The sequence below is a fragment of the Triturus cristatus genome, chromosome 10 (genome assembly GCF_964204655.1).
Source record: "Triturus cristatus chromosome 10, aTriCri1.1, whole genome shotgun sequence".
Lineage (NCBI taxonomy): Eukaryota > Metazoa > Chordata > Amphibia > Caudata > Salamandridae > Triturus > Triturus cristatus.
This window is the reverse complement of record NC_140593.1, coordinates 841,537,403-841,557,203: the sequence shown is the minus strand read 5'-3', so window position 1 is coordinate 841,557,203 and position 19,801 is coordinate 841,537,403. Positions and strand designations below refer to the sequence as shown.

Sequence of the window (19,801 nt, the reverse complement as noted above, 5' to 3'; positions counted from 1 at the left end):
TCCCCTGGACACCAGTGCTCGCCACTGGGGTTTTAAGAGGGGCCAGACCCCCAGGATCGGCCAAGGAATGTAGCGGCACGGCAGGACTCCGATAGTACGCTCCTCCACAGGCACCATCTTGGTCACGCCCACCTAGGCAGCTATTTTTAGAGCCAGCACTAGGGAAAACACAGGGATGAGCCGTATTGTTGTAAATACGGCGCATCCCTGCTTTTTGGAAATGGCGGAGCACAGCGCTGCAAATTTTGCGGCAGTTCCGCGCTCCGCCATTTCCCTGTAAATATTCCTGTGTGTTGCATCATGCTGGAACTCTATTCATAAGCACTCTGATGCCTGTGCTCTGTCTGTTGACTGACACCAGGGAACAAGAAAATTCTGGATGCCGAAACCTCAACCGGCAGAAGTAGGACCTCTGGAGCTGCTTGCCTGCACCCTCACATTAAACGTATATGAGAGCGCTGGAGGTTGAGGGTATGAGGTTGGTGATTCCCCGATTACATAGTGGTGTGAATGTAACTGCCATGACAGTGTTCGGGGGTGTCCTCCTGCTGCCAATGCTTAATTTGTGCCAGTGCTTCTGTATGGTGGAAGCCCGAACTGCCAAGCCAGGCAGTTCGGGCTGGACTGTTCCCATGAGGCACAGGGTCAAGACTGATTTGCATATGGCCAGGTCTAAACTGGGGTGGCATGGTGAGCAAAAGAATGATGGATTTAACCCAGATCTCTTGACTGGGGGTGAATGTTTTGATTTGTTCTGCATTCCGTCCATCAATTGTGTGTCTTTTGCTTTCTCGCCCTAAGTGCCCCAGGTATGCTCAGACGTGAGTCCTGGGCTCACTGTGCCACTGGAATCAAGCTATCCTGGCTGAAGAGGGGTGAAACCCCGAAACCGGTCCTAGGATGCTTGTTTCTGGTCCAGGGAGGATCTGGCTTGGCAGTTCGGGCTGTACTGTTCCCATGAGGCACAGGGTCAAGACTGATTTGAATATGGCCAGGTCTAAACTGGGGTAGCATGGTGAGCAAAAGAATGATGGATTTAACCCAGATCTCTTGACTGGGGGTGAATGTTTTGATTTGTTCTGCATTCCGTCCATCAATTGTGTGTTTTTTGCTTCCTCCTGCTATCGCCACCTTTCTTTTACTTATTCTTTGGGTTATGGAAAGCGTTGTGCATTATGGTGTGATGCTCGAATGAAACTGCCCTTGACACAGAAGGCAAAACAATTCCTAATGCCAAAGCTCATTTTAATGCATGACATGAATGAAAGAGTGAACCCTCACAAACTATGTGAGCAGAGTTTACTTTTGTGGTTATGTGTGACACGAGCAGTTTTCTTAAATGGACCAGATGACTTTGTTACATTTTAAAACATACCTGACAAGTGGACCCTGTTCTGAAAAACACTCTTAGCCAGTTCTGGAATTTATCCAACATCACTTTGAATTTTGGGGCTGTGAAAACATTAACAAAGAGTTACGGCAAAACTCACAATGCAATATGCTGTTGGCTGAAAAACGAGGAATGGTTGACATGACATAGGGCACTTGATAGACTTGAGAAATGCAAAATAAAATTTTGTTCCAGACTTGATATCTTTTTTTCTTGAGGGTTAAACAGCCAATTAGGTGAGAGGGCAGAGGCGGCCTTTCAAATGCAAATAGGAACATCGCACTGCTAATGGGCTAACATTAACACTCCTCGGGGGCAAAACGAAAGGGAAAAATACATTGTTTGCCAGAACAATGAGAGCAGCAGAGACAAAATGCAACACTATGAAAGGAAAAACAATGTGCTGGAACTCCTCTACCCGAGCTCCTGCCTGTGACCTCGCCTTGCAACGGTGCAGCACATGCTGCAGGTGCTGCTCCGCGAGGTCCGCCAGTGGAGGGAAGTGTTCTCATGTTGTGAGATTACCATGAAGTGCGTTTTTCTTGTTATGGGATGCATCACCAGGCGGTGTGATGCATAAGGATATGTGAGTGATAGACACGCAAATTGTAACTTCATAAACACCAACGGCATTATTATGAGTTAGGCGCCGCCAAACCCATGTTTGAACCGCCCGCCAGATTCGGAGTTTTCTCCTGTCAGGCGGGCCGGTCTTTGCTGTTCCCACAGCGGTCCCTATGAAATAGGCACCACAATGGGGACATCAAAATCAGTAACTGCATGGCATGGATTGCTGTATTCCATGCCGTGCAGGTACCAGGGTGCATACACCCCATGGCGCAGTGGTACAAGGGGGTCTTGTAGGGTCCTCTTTGTTTCCTCACCATCACACTTTTCATGGCAGTCGCACCGCCATGAAAAGTGGGACAGTGAGGAAACTCGTAATATGCTTGGCGGGGCCGCATATTTCAGTCTCAGGACTGCTGCGCCACTGCCAGTGATCTCTGATCCCTGGCGGTTGTGTTGATCTTAGAGTGGCCCAACCGTCCTGGTCATAATAGGGCGGTCACAAGACCTCCACCGCCACGCCCCCATGAGTCTGGGGGTCCGTGCACCGCCAGACTCGTAATAAGCTCCAAACACATATAGACGGATACACAACAGCAGCGGTGGGATGCTCAGTGAGTTTATACAGGGAAAGCCCAGTAATCCATATGGCAGCATGGACCAGGCAGAGATGCTTTTGAATGGATTAAAGCACGCAGAAGGGCAAGAATTGGAAGTGATGTTGAGTAGTGGCTGTTCATTTTTTTAGGCAAGGATGCTTCCTCCTGCTGAAAAAATATATCCAATGAGGGCCAGCAAGTAACATTATGACTCAGTTAAATGTTCAGTAATCGATATTATCAATAGGCAGAAGATTGTCATCAGTGTGAACATATTGAAGCACCGAAGACTTGAAAGGAGTCAGTAATACAAAATCTGATAAAAAAATTTAAAAAAGCCCTGCAGGCCTTCACATACAGAGATAGAAAATAAAAAAGACATAAACATGCAGTGGTGAGGGCAAGTATCGATCACACCGCAATGTAACAATCCCCTTGTTTACCATGCAAGTCAGCTCTACCAAGCTCTACCGTGCAACCAAGCTTTGCAGTGCAACCCAGCCCTACCCGTGCAATCCAGCTCTACCGTACAACCCAACCCATACATCAGGCGCCTCAACACAGTCTTGAAAACAACTTAATGTACAAGAAGGATTACAGAGCCATCACAACATAAGAAAATTATATCATTACTCACATTTAATAAGCTACTAAAAGCGAGTAGTGACTTCACTGCTCCACCCGCTTTTTGCAACATCTTCTCATAAGTCTCCCGTACCTCTCTGCGACCTCACCTGCCAGAGTAAGCCCAACGTGTCTGTCAACAGACCGCTCCAAAGATATCGCGCCTCTCATGTAATCCCACGGGAAGTGGTGAGAGACGCTACTACTCCCAGGCCAACCCGGAGCCTGGGAGAAAAGCGTCCGAGTTGCAAACATTGCTTTGAACTGTCCAAGCGTAGGCGTGATCAGTACATCCAGGTCTTCTTTTTATGTTGCCTTTTGTGCCTTGTAGTCCTGTTTTCATAAATGGAAAAACAAAATTACAAGTCCTGAAGGGAAAGAAAAACAGAACCGAACGAGGTACCGACGTCTAAGATGGTACAACTTGTGAGTTCTGACACAGGATTGAAACACCTTTTTATTACATGAAATAATGTTACCTGCAGCTGATCATTAAAGCCAATCACAAGTCAGCCCGGAGTTCTCTGAGCTTGTGAAGGCGCTCTGGACTGCAGTCTAGTGCCTCTGTTTGGTCATGATACTCTTTGGTGCCTAGAATGGCTTTAACATGGACAGCGGGGGTACATTATGTCGTATATAATAGGGCTCCCGGTTTTATGGTATTTATTTTTTGTCCATTTCCGTCTGTATTTATCCATATTTATTTTTTGCCCATTTTATCTGTATTTATCCATATTTATTTTGAGTTTTGCGTATACATGAAGTTGTAAAACTGTACATTTCTATATCTATTTAACTAATAGACGCGCACTCATACTTTCATGTCTGTTGTGTTTTAGCTATTTAATAATATTACATAACAATACATCCACTGGTAAATACTAGCATTATACCATTAAAGTAGGTTGACGTAGTATGAAATTTCTTTAAATAACCGCATGTTATTTAATTTCCCATGCTGTCCATCTCCTCAGCTGCTGGCCTATCATTTATGAAAGACAGCACGGAGAGTCACTCAAAAGAAGCACAATTTTCTGTATTTATCCACTTTAAAAAATAAATGCAGACAGAAAACACATTGTTTTCTGTCTGTATTTATCTGTAAAAATCAGTAAAAACGGAAAACAGGGAGCCTTATATATAATGCAAGGAATTCTGCAACCCATGTATAAAAACATGTCTCTTATTTCTTTATAATAGGCGACTTATACTGCACCCATTTGCCAATCATAAAGAAATAATACTTAACTGTAATAACTTATTACAGTTGAGTACCTATGTCACAATGCTGCCTGCCAGAGTCAGCAGAAGAGGCGAAAGGCAGATCAGGTCACAGAGCATAATTAAAGCAGATGTTTACAGAACAAAAAAGGAAACATTGCTTTTCTTTCTTCCGCTGGGTTTTTCTAGATGTACAGTGACAAGCAGAAATTAGATATTCATGGCAACCTGTTTATTGTTTGCACTCAATAGGTGATTATAGAAAAGTTATAATCTTTCTGAAGGTTTCTACACATGCCAAACTACTGCATTTGTGTTTTTTAAAGAATTGAGGTGTATTAAGCTGATTCTAATATATTTCTGCAACAAATTAACAGCTTTTTTGTAGTGTTTAATTTTGCACTAGAAATTCTATTTTTATCTTCATGTTGGCAAACATGCTTTCTCTTTCATATGTAAGAACTACACAGCAAAGATTTAAGTAGTTTATGGGAAAGGTGACGGGGTTATCAGGGGTTGAAGTACCCCCTACCCTCTGCCATACATGAAACGGACATTGCAGATCACCTCAGAGTTCCAAAACCTCAAAAAGGAGCTCAGGCCTTATTTATGAGCCCTTGCATCACTTTTACGCTGCTGGTGCATCACTTTTTATGACGCACCAGCTGTGTAAAAAATGTGCCATGTTGCATCACATTTACAAAGTGATGCTCCTTGGTAGATGCGTAACTTTGTAAACAGCTGCGCCACATTATACCTGCGCCTAGTTTAATGTATGCAGGGGGGCGTTCCGACGCAAGAAAGGGTCGTAGAAGTGGCGCAGTGAAATCTATGAGATTTCACTGCGCCACTTCTAGGATGCAAATGCATCAATATCTTATGCCTGCCTCATGGCAGGCGTAAGACTGACGCAGGCACATTTAACATGGGACTTGCCCTATGTAATGACCTATTGCTGGAGTTGCGTCACTTTTGTGACACACTCCAGCAATGCATCATTTTTGCGTCTACAGATACGTCAGAAATACAGACGTATCTGTAACTCCTTGCGACATGATGAGTCATACTGTAAATATGACGCATCATTGGTGTCGCAAGGAGGGCGCAATGAAAAGTGACGCATCGCTGTTTTCTCGCAGCGATGCGTCACTTTTCATAAATGAGGCCCACGGTCTTCAGCCTCGTGCCTCTAGATAGGCATAGAACTCCCCAGTGACTTGCAATAAATATCTTTATAATTTAGGTCAATGGTGCTTTATCCCATATATAAAGTAATTTATGACAGATTGTATTTTTACATTGTGCAATAGCTAAATGATATCGCAATTTTCGTGATCTTACTGTTTTACAATGATGCTTTTGCGTGAAACCAACCCTCGCAGGTCCTCGGTGATGTATTTTTTTCTTCCGGTTTGCTTCAGTTATTTTGCCTGTTAGCTCCACCTGGTGGCCATATTTTGAACCACTGGTAGTGAGGTAATAATACTTCTTTCAAGCACATATTTGAATACGATACATCCTAGTTGCCTATCGTTGGATGCGGGTGACTTGTAGTTGAGAGCCAGAGACCCTCAGTTAGTCAGTAGCTATAACCATCCCTTTTATTTTCAGCTAAAGAGTCAACCAGGCCGTCATAGGAGACCGGTGTTTTTGTGTTCGCGCGGCAGTCCGCTCTTCTTAGGCGTACAGGTCAAACAAGCTTAAATACATATGGGCAAACCTGCTAATTACTGGCGCGTGGATTTTTGTGCGCAAAGCACCGGAATCTGCATGGTGCACTTCGCAATGGCGTAATGAAGCTTGAGGGGGCCTCCCTGCAAAGTGCAAGGAGGGGCCCCCTTCGGGTCTTACTCGGGAGATCGCAGGACAGTGTACTGTGCTGATGGGGCCCCTTGGAGCTCGCCGGGCCCCCCCACTGCTGGGCCTGCGGGGGGGGGGGGGGGGGACTTTGCTACGCCACTGGCTCTTCGTTATATGGGAAAACTCAGAGTAGGTGCTATTTACTAAACCTGGCAAATACCGAACCCTGTAGTATCTACTGAATATCAGAGTACCCGCTGCGACACTTGTAACAAGGGCCTCGGTTTCTCACAGAACACCTCCGCAGAAGATGGCTTCCACGCTGCAAGAAATATTACTTTGCCACCTCCCATACCCTAAAGCTATACATCAGCACATAACAAGATCTGTAGGAGGTTATTGTGTAAATATATGGACAAATAACTGTTACAACAATATAGTATATACTACACAGGCACCATTTAGATCATGTCGGCAAACACATGCTTTGATCGTGAAGCGCATAACAATGGCCATAATCATCTGTCAAGAACAGACTGCATTGAGTACGTATATCTATATATTGCACGTATGTCAAGTAAGCCGTGTGCCATGACGGCATAATTGGTAGGATTTCACGTTAAAAGCTGCATAATTAAAACTCCACCAAGGCCAGGCCTATACACCTTTACATTGCACATGGCATGCTACGACTCATTTGTAGGGAATAGGCTCTAGTGATGAAATATAGAGCACATACATTGACATTGTATAGGCTAGCATGTATTCTATGGAGATATTTGCAGCAATCAGGGGAAAAGTATGCATATTCCATAGATATACAGAACACCATACACAATAAACTTAATTTCACACTAAACAACATTAAACTATAGAGATGTATGCCATATATGGACAAAAAGACATGGGTATTAACAAAACACAACACAACAAAAATATGTGTCCAGTATTGGTGCAGAACCTACACTCCTTGCACACAAGGTCATGGACATTATATAGCAGAGTAACAGAAAAAGCATTTATAGTTAGATTGAATTAGAAGTTTATAAAGCGCCTGGTTACTCCAACGGAGTGCCCCCGCGCTAAGAATTCTTCCTCTTCGTCAGTATGCAGAAAAGACTCCACCACCAGCAACACCGTTAAGTGGTCAAGGAATTCCCGAAAAACCAAGGAGCATATCATCAAGGCCAGGCGATAATTATCGCTCAGCACTCTTAGCGCGAGGATAATTATCGCCGGCCAACGCTGAATTTTATCGCGGAGATAGCGTGCTATCAGCAACGCTTATCTCCAAAGCGATAAAATTCAACGTGCAAGTTGCTAACTGTGCGATTATCGCTGGAAATCCAGCGATAATCGCACAACGTTTGGCGATACCTTGCTGATAAAGCAAGGCAGACTTAGCCATGATATCCACCTTCCATAGCATATCATGGCTAAGTCAGTTGAAAAGCAGGCGTAAGGAAAGTATTGATAACCATGGTTAGCGCTACTTTTCTTATCACTATGCTTGTTAGCGTATTCCCTTGATAATTGGAGAAATGTTGGTTAGCGACATTTCCCCAGTTATTTCAGAAAGGAACGCCCACTTTGCATCTCATTAGAGATGCAAAGCTGGGCGTTCAGAAAACAGGCGCTAAGGCAAGGATTCACGCGATAGCGTGACCTTGCTGATATAGCGATAAAATTATCGCTGCTTTTCGGCCGAAAACAGCCGCAAAAGCAGCGATAATTGTTTATCGCCGACTTGTAGATATGCCCCTAAGTTTTTAGCTTCCTTCAGAACAGCACTTCGGAGGGCTGCATCCTAAGATCAAGCAGCAGCTAATTCCACATTTTTGCTGCATAGTTTACCGGCTACAAAACTTACAGCTCACGTATGTAGGAACAAAACAATTGTGCATTATTGTGTGTGTGTACATATATGTGCCCGTGCGTGTTGATATGTTTGCTAAAAGTAAATTCTACATGGCATTGATGCGGTAAATAAGGATAATTTAGAACAACGTCTACAAGAGTCGGACGGGGCAGAAAATTTGCTCCAGCACCAAAATAAAAGTGGCCCTCATTAGTGAATTCAAAAGCTGAAAAAGTGGACCATGTGTGCAAATTGGGGCAGTTTTCAACTTGTAAAGACAAGATATATTGGTGTTTTGCAAGGTATGGAAGATGTCATGTATTTGAGCATGAAACAGGCAATGTTTGTTTTAAGAACAGGGAAATCAACTGTATAATATTGCTTCAGCAGACCATAAGACGGCCCACAACCAGCCAAAAAGCAGTTCCACACACTAGCCTTTCAGACCAGCCCATCATGCACTGCCTGATTGACCTATCGGCCCTTCTGACCCTGATGGCAACCGTCAGTGAGGTTCAGTGTTCAACAATGCAAGAGTGTACACAGTAGGGGAGAAGAAGGGAGTGGTATCACTACATTCATGGAGACACATGAGGAGACCAGGGTCTGTAGAAACTGCTCCCCCACCCCTTGTTTAAAAATGCATAAGCAGATGGCTCTGGTGAGGTCCAGAAGATGAGCGGTCTAGTGCGGAGGAGGCGGTTGACGTAACAATATGATCCAGAACTTGAGACCAGTTGATGTAGTGGCTGTGAGGCAGTGTTGGAACAGCAAGATTGTGAAAGGTGGGATGGACAACATCCTGGACATATATGATGTCTTTGTAGAGCACAGATAGATGTCGGGACATATATACTGTTCTAGAGCTTAAAGTAAGCTAATGTCAAGGAAGCATATGAACACGAACCCCTTCTTTCTATCATGCTGATGACTGAGAAGATTGTCCATTCATGGGGTGACAATGGACGTAACTTATAGGGTGCCAAAGAGGAAGCAATGATTTCCCCTGATGCAGTGATTGGGTAAGGATGGGGAAAGAGGTCTACGCATGGAGTGACAGCTCAACATATACCGTGGAGGTGGTCGCTCAGGAGTTTCCAGCGAGTATTTGTGATGCAAGTCGAATTATTGAGTTGTAAGTTCTTGGTTATAGTCAGTTGTACGTCCTGGAGTAACTGGTCAGTATCATAAAAGTGAGATACCAAGTGTCAAAAGTAAATTTACAGAGGTGGTGGTCAGTCAATGAGTGGCTCATCAGCTTCTGCAGATCTGCTGCTGCACGACTGACTATCACCTGGTCCTTTCTATATACAAAGGAGCTGCTCATGCACAGTGTCTTCCGTTGAATCCTCCTTTTTTGCAATTCAGTTAAAACCCATCAATTAGATACACAACAAAATCATCCCTTGTGCTGCACATTGATATCATCTGGGATCAGTGCTTGAAATAATTGGCAGGTACTGTCAAGTACTGAGTAACTGCACTTCTGTAACTTAAAAAGGAGAATCCCTGCACTTTTCCGAAGAGGTGCGCTACTTTTGGTGGACCTGTACCGGCACTTGTCAGTAGTACAAATTTTAAAAAATCTTATATAATGTCTTGTGGGCCAAAGAAACATAAAATTCGCCATATAATGGCAGGGAATAATATTCTAGACAACACTTGCACTTTCCCTTATTTGGGCTTGCTGTTCTCTGATTTTGGATCCTGGCAACCACATGTTGCCAGAGGGAGGAACAAACTGGGTAAAGCCATTAATTCCTTAATTACTTTACGCCAACCAAGGCACGCCGAGGTCACCTCATCACTTTTACAAATTTATAAAACCCAGTGCGTCCCTACAGGAACATATGGCGCCGAGGTGTGGGGATACTCAAGTTGCACCAATATTCAGGTAGAAGAAAATAAATTCTGTAGGAAGGTACTGGGGGGGGTCATTTCGGCTCCGTCATATGTATGCCACAGAGAACTGAACCTCCCCTACATAGAAGATTTTATAAAATCAAGACCCGCTTTATTTTGGTTAAAAATCTGGCGTAACCAAGCTGCTTCATTGACCCGCGACATAATTTTAGATTGCTTAAAATGTGAGCGGGTAAATTACATCCCTTGGCTTAAAGCGGTACAGACGAGCTTAGAAAGTGTAGAAATGGGGCATCTTTTCTCAGCACCTGACACAATAAACCCATCACATAAGCTCATAGTGAAAAGGGCCTTATTTGATTTGTATCGAACGAATAGAGAAAACATTGAATTTAGAAAGCCAGCCATCCTTGGGTACCTACACATACAAGAACATTGTACTAGGCCACCAAACAAACCCCAAGGTTATTTGTGCAAGGTACTGGGCAGATGGAATAGGAGTTTGTTGTTTAGATTTAGGGATGGGAGCGTGGTAAATTTACTCTGTTTCCCCTTAGGTTACTCCTATAATTTAAGAAATTTACCCTGTCCATGCAACCAAGGTGGTAAGCAAAGTTTGATGCATTTCACATTGTTTTGCGGCTTCTATAAAAAATATACTAAACATTTTCTCATTCCTTATTTTAAAGTCAATGCCCTGACAGATTTCAAAGAGGCCTTTAGAATTCTGCGGACACTAAGCAACGAGGATGTAATTTATAGAGTTAGTCATTTTCTCCAAACTGCTGTCCGCTCCCGTGCCTCAATGAATACGACTTGAAGTATGTCTATACATACTTGTATAATGTCTGTTTACATATTATAATGAATGTGGCCTGATAGTCTGTTTATTATCTGTATGTTGCATTTCTGTTCATTAGGTGTACGACAATATGTGTCGAATATATGTTTTATTTTTTAGTGTTCATTGGGATGATCTTTTTATATATTTTAACGATGTATTTTATTGAGCTTCTGATGTGAACAAAATGGATTTGGCCTGTTAGCTTTTAGAAGTATCCTTTGCATATTTGCACATTGACTTTGCACTTTTGTATAAGAATGTATGAAATAACTTGTATGTACTTTTATGGATGTTTTAAATATATCCGAATAAAGATCATTTGATTTGATTTGACTTGTCAGTAGTAATCATGTACTCTAGGATAGCGTGTACCTGCATATCTACAATCCCATCTGGAGCACTGCCTAGCATTCTTCAGAAAGGAGACCAAGGGACTTATTTACAAACCCCTAGCGCCACCGGGGCATCACTTTTTTTGACACTCCGGTGGCGCTGTGTGCTGGCCCATATTTACCAGGTCATGAAAAGCCACCCTGCGTGCCTTTTCATGGCTTTGTAAAAATGGCCAATTTTCACGCATCACTTTGAGTGAAAGGGGTGTGCAGAGGGTGTTACTGTGGACATTCCACCACAATACCCATTGCTTTTTGACACTGCCACAGATTTACAGCGATCTGTAGATCTGAGGCAGCGCCAAAAACTAACACCATTGAAAATCAGGCATTAGAGTGGCACGATGAGAAGAAAACTTTTATTTCTCCTCGTTTTTTGGTCTTTCTATGCGTGGTGCCTTCTGCAGCACGCATAGAAGGAGCAAATCACCTTTAATGATTGTTTCAGGGAGGGGAACCTCCCTGCACATAAACAATCATCCCTGCAACGTAGGCACCCTTGCACCATGACGCATTGGTGTCTGCGTTGGCGCTAGCCAGCTTTTTTAGTGCCGGAGCAAGGGAAAACACAGGGGTGCACCCTATTCTTGTGAATACAGCGCATCCCTGTGGTTTTTTAAATGATGCAGCGCGGCACTGCTAAATTGATTGCAGTGCAGAACTGTAGCATTTTGGGGTAAATATGTCCCCAAGTTTCCTCTTCAAAGCCCAAACCATCTGCCATCGCCAAAAACTGTTTTCCTTCTTGGATACTTGTACCAAGTGCTTGACTTTGTATATTGTTGTATGTATATAAACTTTTCACAAACAGCTGCTTTTAAACCTGCGTTCACATACTTTGCTGTGTGCATTCACCAGAGTAAAAGCTTGCAACAGAAGTAGGGTAGATAATTCACAATATCCTTATATCAATTATTAGATTCACATCAGAGCCTTGCATAGGAGAAAGAAGAGGTCAAGATGGAAGTGTTGGACTTCCTCATCCCTAATGAAATGACTTATAAGGGACTGATACTTTCCTAATTTTCCTTCTTTGTAGAATATTCTGTTTCTTGGAGACTTCAATTCCGACTGTAACTACGTTAGAAAAGATGACTGGTGCAAGATCCGCCTGCGCACCGACGAAAGCTTCCTATGGCTGATTCCGGACAATATGGACACCACCGTGTCACACACCCACTGCGCTTATGACAGGTGAGGAAGCAGTTGTATCTGCTAATGAAATCACTGCTCTAGATTCTGATAACTGTGAAAAAAGCTGTCTTCAGCCCTCACTCATAGTCATGCAATTGAAGTTACGGCATAGTCCTGCAATTCAATTGATAACGCTGTGATCTTGTTACCGTGCCGCAAAATCACAATCCAGATAGCAGAACTCCTCTTGTTGACCTAAAGCTCACCACCAGAAGAGGGAGACTTTGCTGCTTTGATCTTCTAAATTGACATCTGTGATATCAATGCCTATCATTTTAGTTGGCTTGAATATCTGAGCAGAATCCTTGGAAAGCTCTTGTACAAAAACATACTTGAAGGTTTGGGAGACCTGGAGGGTAGAGTCAGAAAAGCTATTAAGATCAATTTATTAAAGTGCACTATGGTGAACTATCTCCCTTTCAGCAGAGGTGGTCCAACCACCATCCCGACCAGGGGGCTTCAGACACCCACAACATGCAATAACTAAGCAGACTTGGAAGGTGTTTAGTAATCTTCAGCTCTTTGGGTCTTTAGCTGAAAGGCTAGTATTTGGTCTTGGGTCTTCTTCTCCAGATTCATTGAAAGTCACCTTTTGTAACTGCTCAACAAGTGGCCTCCACACCTGTCCATCAGCAGAGACAACCATAGAACCAAATAAGAAACTGAGCAATAATTAGTTCACTCTAACAGAAATGAAAATTCAGCAAAAAGAATAGAGATTGGAGTGTCATTATCCCAGATACTGACATTTATTGTGTGAGATTGCTAAGAACACTTAACACCCTACTACATAATGCCGACAAGGCTTAAATCAATGTGACAACAGACTACACGCTGAAGCAAATATAACTCTTCCATATTTATAAAGGACTCTGGAAACCGGTGCCAGTGTAGATTGCGGTCATTTCATCCAATGAACTCTGCAAACCCATCCTGGTCTATTTTATTAAAAATGATTAATCTAATCTGTGTTTGTAAAAAGCAAAAACCTTGGCTACACTATTCGAGTGCCTAGCTAAGAAACAGTTTGCCAGAATGTTAGTAGAAGAAAATACTCATGGTAGCACTTGGACTTATGCCTGGCAATAATAGGCATCCTTTGCCACTATGCACCTCATTACAAGCCAGAGGGGAAATGGGCCAGTATTTCCCCACTCCCTGGAATGAAAGATGTCGGTGGTACAGGTAACTCATAAAGGCTAAGTAAATCTGTCCCATTCTAGCCTTAGACCTGCCGCAGCGGGCTCTAGGGGCCATTAAAGGCCCGCTCCAGCGTTAACAAAGGAGTGGGCCTTTAATGGCCAGTACAGCCCGCAATGGAGGGCTCTAAGGCTATTAGAACATTCCGCCTTTAAAGGGCAGAATGTTCAAATTTTTTAAACAAAGACCTCACGGAGCCCGAGGAGGTTAAAATCCTCTCGGCCCTAAGAGGCCTTTGTTCACAGCAACAGCAGTGACAAAACATTAAAATGTTAATGCTCCGGGCATTTATCGGCCATTAGAAGCCCGGCACACTCATTTTGTCTTCAATGGAGCGCTCAGCATTTCAATATTCTAATATCAGTTAGACTCTGAGGGTCCACTCAGAAATGAGGAAAAACCAATAGAATCAGTAAGCCCAGGTCAGGTCCCAGTAATTCCTCATTTTACAACGGACTTATACCTGGAGATATCGGTTGCTGGAGGTGCGACGTTCACACACAGCGGATCCTAAGATCCTAATTGGAAGATTAGAACAAATGGGGATTGAGATCTGGCAATGACCTACTTCCTTTTTTGTCTGTTTGGCTGGCACAAGGCGCAGTTTCTCCTCCCTTCCTCATCCTTTGTTGCCACCACATCAGGGTTTGCCCTGTGATCAGCTTTCTCACACTCTATTATTAATTATGCTCAGCTCCTTTTTTGAATCCAGTCTTCTACATCCACCACGAAATATAACCTTGTCTGGTCCTTGGTTGTAATAGGCACATGGATGGCCAAGACTAAACTACGGCTTAACGGTATAAAGACAGGGATCTTGAAGATAGGGAAGACAAAATAACTTACCCCTATGAGATCCGACCAATAAACTAGGTGGGCACTTGTCCAAAGCTTGCACGTTTACTGAAAAAATCCTGTGAATCTATATTGACATGAGTTGGCCCGGATCCCCAAAATAAGGAACACAAGTAAAGGCCATCTCTAATAAAAATGCCTGCCCATGATTGTTTCCACTCCCATCTGTTCTGCAGTGTCAAACATTATGAAGGCAAGCTGCCTCCAACGTCAGGCCAGCATGAATAATTTTTTAAGCCTAATTTTTACCCTTGTTCGCTGCAGGATTGTTGCCAGTGGCTGTGAAATGAGAGAGGCGATTGTTCCTGACTCCGCTGGTGTGTTCAATTTCCAAGAAGTCTACGGTCTCACCGACGAGCAGGTACTAAGACTGTCTTTGCTGTTATTCCTTTGCTTTACTCACCTTCGCAGCTACAAGGCCGCTTGCAAATTATTCCTCACCCCAGTCCATAAATGTTCAGTTCTCTCCCCTCTTTTGAAGTCCATGTTAAAAACAGTTCTCTTAATGCTCTATGATCTCTCCTGGGACTTTAACCAGGGCGATCATGTCAGAAAGCATCTGTCTTCCACATCTAATCAACAGGAAGCCCTTCCACAAAGTCCCACCTCCATGTGGTGGTGTATGAGTTCAGGCTTATGGGGTCTCTTCCTGGGTGGTAACTCATACTCAATTCTCCCAGAACGTGTTCCACTCTTGAATCTACATTCATGTGACAGCGTTCCCCCCAATCTCCTACACCAGGCTACAGAGAAAGAACATTCTATTATCCTAGACTTAGATGATTGCTCTGCATTCATTTGCTGTTTGATTGGATGTCCTACTACAAATGACCTCATGGAGGCTAGCATCTGAATGCCTCCCCGTGCATTTTGTCCACCCGTGGAACACATTCCCACTACATGCACCCAACGTTCTCTAATCCACCCTGCCTGATGCTTCTGATCCCATCTGCCTCACAGGGGAGTTGATGCAAGAATTCTCTTCTTTAGGGCAGACTCTCCTCTTTGTGTTTTTACTTCACGTGGGAACCTATGCGCAAAATGTCTAGGTCAGCGGTGTTGTAGATCAGTGCAGGTGGGCTAGTGCCATGGATGATTTAAGCACTGCTGAGTCAGAAGAGGTCCATTTCCTTTCCTTTCATAGAATTTTAACTCATGAGGAAATCTTAAAAGAGCAGTACCAGCATTGGATACCCCCGGTCTAGGTTAATAAAGGTGCGGTACCATCCATGGGTCTTCCAGGTCTTCCAGGTCCACCCCAATCTGTCCATGCTGTTCTTCCACAGTCCAGAATCCATTTGGGGCCTATAAAGAAGGCCGCTTGCTTCTTCCTTAGAAAGGGTGCATGGTCTTCCTTCATGTACTCTCCAGTCCATCATTTCAGACATCATGTACAGGTTCCCTTTTCTTGGTTAAAAATAGGACACACCTCAGCCTGGTCTTGGCTGTTTCACTAGAAAAGATCTTGTTCAACCCATTTCATTTCTGGGAAAGAAGGCCTTGGTGTTGAAGCGTGGGGGTACACTGTCCACTTCTAATTTATAATCACTGCCTTTAGTCTTGGGCAGGCTAGACAGAAACAGACACCATGAGATAGGTTTGTGATGCAGTCTTTCCCTGAGCCTCCCACTTTCTTCCCCCAAGCACAGGCCAAACCTAGAAGATACACACTGTGGAGGTAAATGGGTCAAATCAATCACCCACCACACTAGGTGGTAAAAGGTGTTACCATAGTCCAATCTGGTAAACATTGATGTACACCTACAGTTCGAGGACAACCAAGGCATCTTTTGCTATTCAGACTGATTGTGCGTTCAGATACAAGATCATTTCCACACACCTACATGTTTCCAATCTCTCTCCTCATAGGCCCTGGCGATCAGTGACCATTTCCCAGTCGAGGTGGACCTGAAACTGGCCTAAAGCCACCAGCTCTGACAATTCCAGCTTAATACCCTGGCACCTTTGAGAAGGGAGTGGTTGCAGGTCACTGCTGTCGATCCCACACCAGGATGGATTTAATTTACTCAAAGATTCCGGGGACAAGCAGGAAAAATGGATACGCTTCACCAACAATAACAATAATGTGAAGGATGCTGAGCTTGAACCAGTATCCCAAGTGAATGCAAAAAGAAAATATTTTTTATGTATTTATGACAGGGTTGGTGGTTGCAATTAACGGGTTCCTGTAATATAATGTGACAATTGTGTGTAGTGCAACAAAAAAAAAGGGCCAAACTCTCCTTACATCAGTGTCCTCGTAACCCAGGCCAAATGGCACATGAAAAGCCAAATTCAGGGCATATGTACCTTTTTGATGAAGACAAATGTAATTTAAGTTAAGAAATTACTTTTTCCAAGGATTTGGGGCCTGATGAATTAATATGTGGTCACAAAATAGTGGTTGCAAACTGCGACCAGTATTTTGCGACCATTAAAGATTTTTAAGAACCGACCTATGTACTAATGATTTGGGGGCATATGTATCAAATTCTCTATTTGCGATTCTCAAATAGCGATTTTTTGAGAATCGCTATTTGGGAATCGCAAACGAGATGTAAGTAAAAATTCGCAAATTGTTAGCGATTCCTTGGCATTCCTTAATTGCGATTAGCAAATTGCGAATCACAATTAAGGAATACCTTCCCATTCATTCTTATGGGCCAGGAGGCCCATAGGAATGAATGGGAAGACATTCTCAATTAGCGATTCGCAATTAGAGAATCGCAAATTGAGAATAATTTCAAGGGTGCAAGGGTGTCATAAAGACACCCTGATGCACCCCTGAAATGAGCCTGTGTGCGCATGTGGCGCACATACATGCCCTAAGGGCATGTATGTGCGCCACATGGCACTTTAAAAAATGCCAAAAAGTGCATCTTTCAAAGAAATCGCAAATTATCACCAACTTGAAGCTGGTGGTAATTTGCGATTCCTTAAGGAGAAATCGCACAACTTGGGTGCTTGTTACATCGCATTTAAGGAATCGCAATTTGCAATTCCTTAAATGCAATCGCAAAATAGAGAATCGCAAATTTGCGATTCTCTAATTTGCGATGCCCTTTTGGGATGATACATCCCAAAAAGCCTTTTCCCGTTCGCAAACGGGCCGATTCTGAGAATCGGCCCGTTTGCGAACGGGAAAAGGGCTTGATACATATGCCCCTTGATTCTTAAAAATCAGAATCATAGTGGGTCACAACCTACCCATCTCATGAATAATAATGAGGTAGGTCGCAAACTATGACTCACTAAGATTGGAGGCCATCACATGGATGGTGGCCTGCTGGGGTCTGTGACGGCATTTCAGAAAAATAAATGTTTTTTTTTTTTACAGAGTTTGCAGTGGTTCCATGGGCCACTGTTTATTACCAAACACATTTTTTTTACATTAACAAATGGGAAGGGGTCCTCAAGGGACCCCTTCCCATTTGTGAATGGATTACTACCCCAACTTGGAGACTGGTAACCTTTCAATGGCTTAAGACTGCTATCTCGGTCTTAAACTGTTAAAAACACATGGATAGAAATCGCTATTTGGAGGGAAAGTCTACAACATATCCATTTTAAGTACATTGCTAAAAGTAGTTTTTCGGTCGCAAACTCTGAATCAGAGCGTTTTCAACAAAAAAAACTGCTTTGTAAATCCTTCCCTTGGTTCATAGAGGCCAAGCAGTGCTTTATTTGTGCAAGTGTTTTGCAGTGCTTGGCACCGGCACTTAATTGTCAACACTGGCACTTATGACAGTCTGCCACAAGGTGGCTTTGTTTGTATAATTTATAGATGAGCAAAAAAACTGTTGTTTATTAATTCAATATACATTAAACATTGTGAATATCTACCTCCCAAGCCATTATAGCTTTGGGGGCCTGAAGTAGCCTGATTTGCCACACTTGTAGGAGTGTGATAGATAGTAGTTGTGTTGGTACTTTTATTAGTAGCACTAGCAGGGGCAATGGGCAGTGCAAGTTGCAGTGGCCTCCTGACAAGGACCCTGCCACTTATTTCTTTACAAATTAAGTGCTGGGGCCAAGCCACCTTAGTGATGACACTCATCACTGCCATATTAGGTAAATATAGGTGATGGACCACTTTCTTACCTTGTCCATGAAAAGTTGTGGTACAGAACTGGAAAAGAAATTAGGGTAAATGAGAAGGGGATGGTAGGGTTAATGCGTAGTAGTGTACAGATTGGGCTTTCGCTTAGCCTCCAGCAGGCATTGCCTTTCGCGTGTTTTCCCTTGTTTGCTGTGTGCTTGGATGGGTTGCCATCAATGTAATAACATTTCACGGCCACTTGTATTGTGCTATTTGTTGTCCAATTAGGTTTTAGGTTTTGGTGATGGGGTATCATGTGCTCTAGTTGTTAGACTGCAGATGATTCAAGACAACTAGCTTATAACTGTCTGTTCTTTGTTGCATTTACTTTGCTTAGATGACACCTATATTGCTTTCAAATGGCTTTTCTGCTTAGGTAGTGCTACTGTTTGGATTCCTCTGCCTGTCATTTGGAGACAGTGCTAGTCAGGAACCGGAAGTACATCTAAGCCCAGAGATAAATCACTGTACATCCAATTCAGACTCGACACATTGCCAACCCGCGAGTACATGAGCAAATGGAAGCCACCCCATCAAACTCTGTCCACTTGTCTGAGCTGTAGTGGGCTGGTGGAAAATACGGCACACATCATGTTTGAATGCCCAGCCTACAAAAAGCCAAGAAGTCGATGGTTGGGACCTGTATGCCGATTGCTGGGCACGTCGAACTACCGGGTTGCACTGAGAATATTACGTTCCGACACCAGCCCATTGCTAGTTTGTGGTGTGGCAAAATTCCTTGGGTGGTCTTGGAACATTAGGGCCAAATGTTTACATGTACAACAATGAATTCTTTTTTAACATGTTTTTATTGCATAAATGTTTTAATGAATATATTCTAAATTGACTTTTAAACACACATTTTTTTTTTTTTTTTTAATTGTCATATTCTGTACCTTGGCGTCATTAAGTCTTTCCCGCTCTTTTGATGTATTGCACTTTATATGTCCATATACCAATGCTTTTATGATATAATTTTATCGAAATAAAGCTCTTTGACTTGACTTGACTTGAATGTACATCTGTTTTGTGTTGCTGCAATGGTAGCATGCTGCTGGGTGTACAACTTTGGTTAAAAAAACGTATGTGTGCACACAAAGGCTTTCGTAAAGCTGCAACAACACTGCAGTTTTGCCTCAAGACACTGTGAAAACAGGAAACAAAAAATATGAATTCTGTTGTGTGATGATTCCCAGATCATTTCTTTTAACCCCTTCCATGCTGCGCAAATTCCGCAGCTGTGCTGACGGAATCTTGCGCGGGCGTGGTCATGACGGAACGGTTCCGTCATGAGC

At 43.2% G+C, this 19,801-nt stretch overlaps 1 protein-coding gene across 1 annotated transcript in view; it reads left to right on the top strand.

Annotated features, from left to right (window-relative positions):
- LOC146790120 (deoxyribonuclease-1-like) overlaps window positions 1–19,515 on the top strand; it is a 78,470-nt gene extending 58,955 nt beyond the window's left edge. Inside the window, exons 7-9 of the mRNA XM_085628477.1 lie at window positions 12,198–12,352; window positions 14,672–14,768; window positions 16,277–19,515. Coding sequence (XP_085484603.1) covers window positions 12,198–12,352; window positions 14,672–14,768; window positions 16,277–16,330 — 306 coding nt within the window. The 3' untranslated portion in view covers window positions 16,331–19,515. The remainder of the gene's footprint in view (window positions 1–12,197; window positions 12,353–14,671; window positions 14,769–16,276) is intronic.
- Window positions 19,516–19,801: the final 286 nt, after the last annotated feature.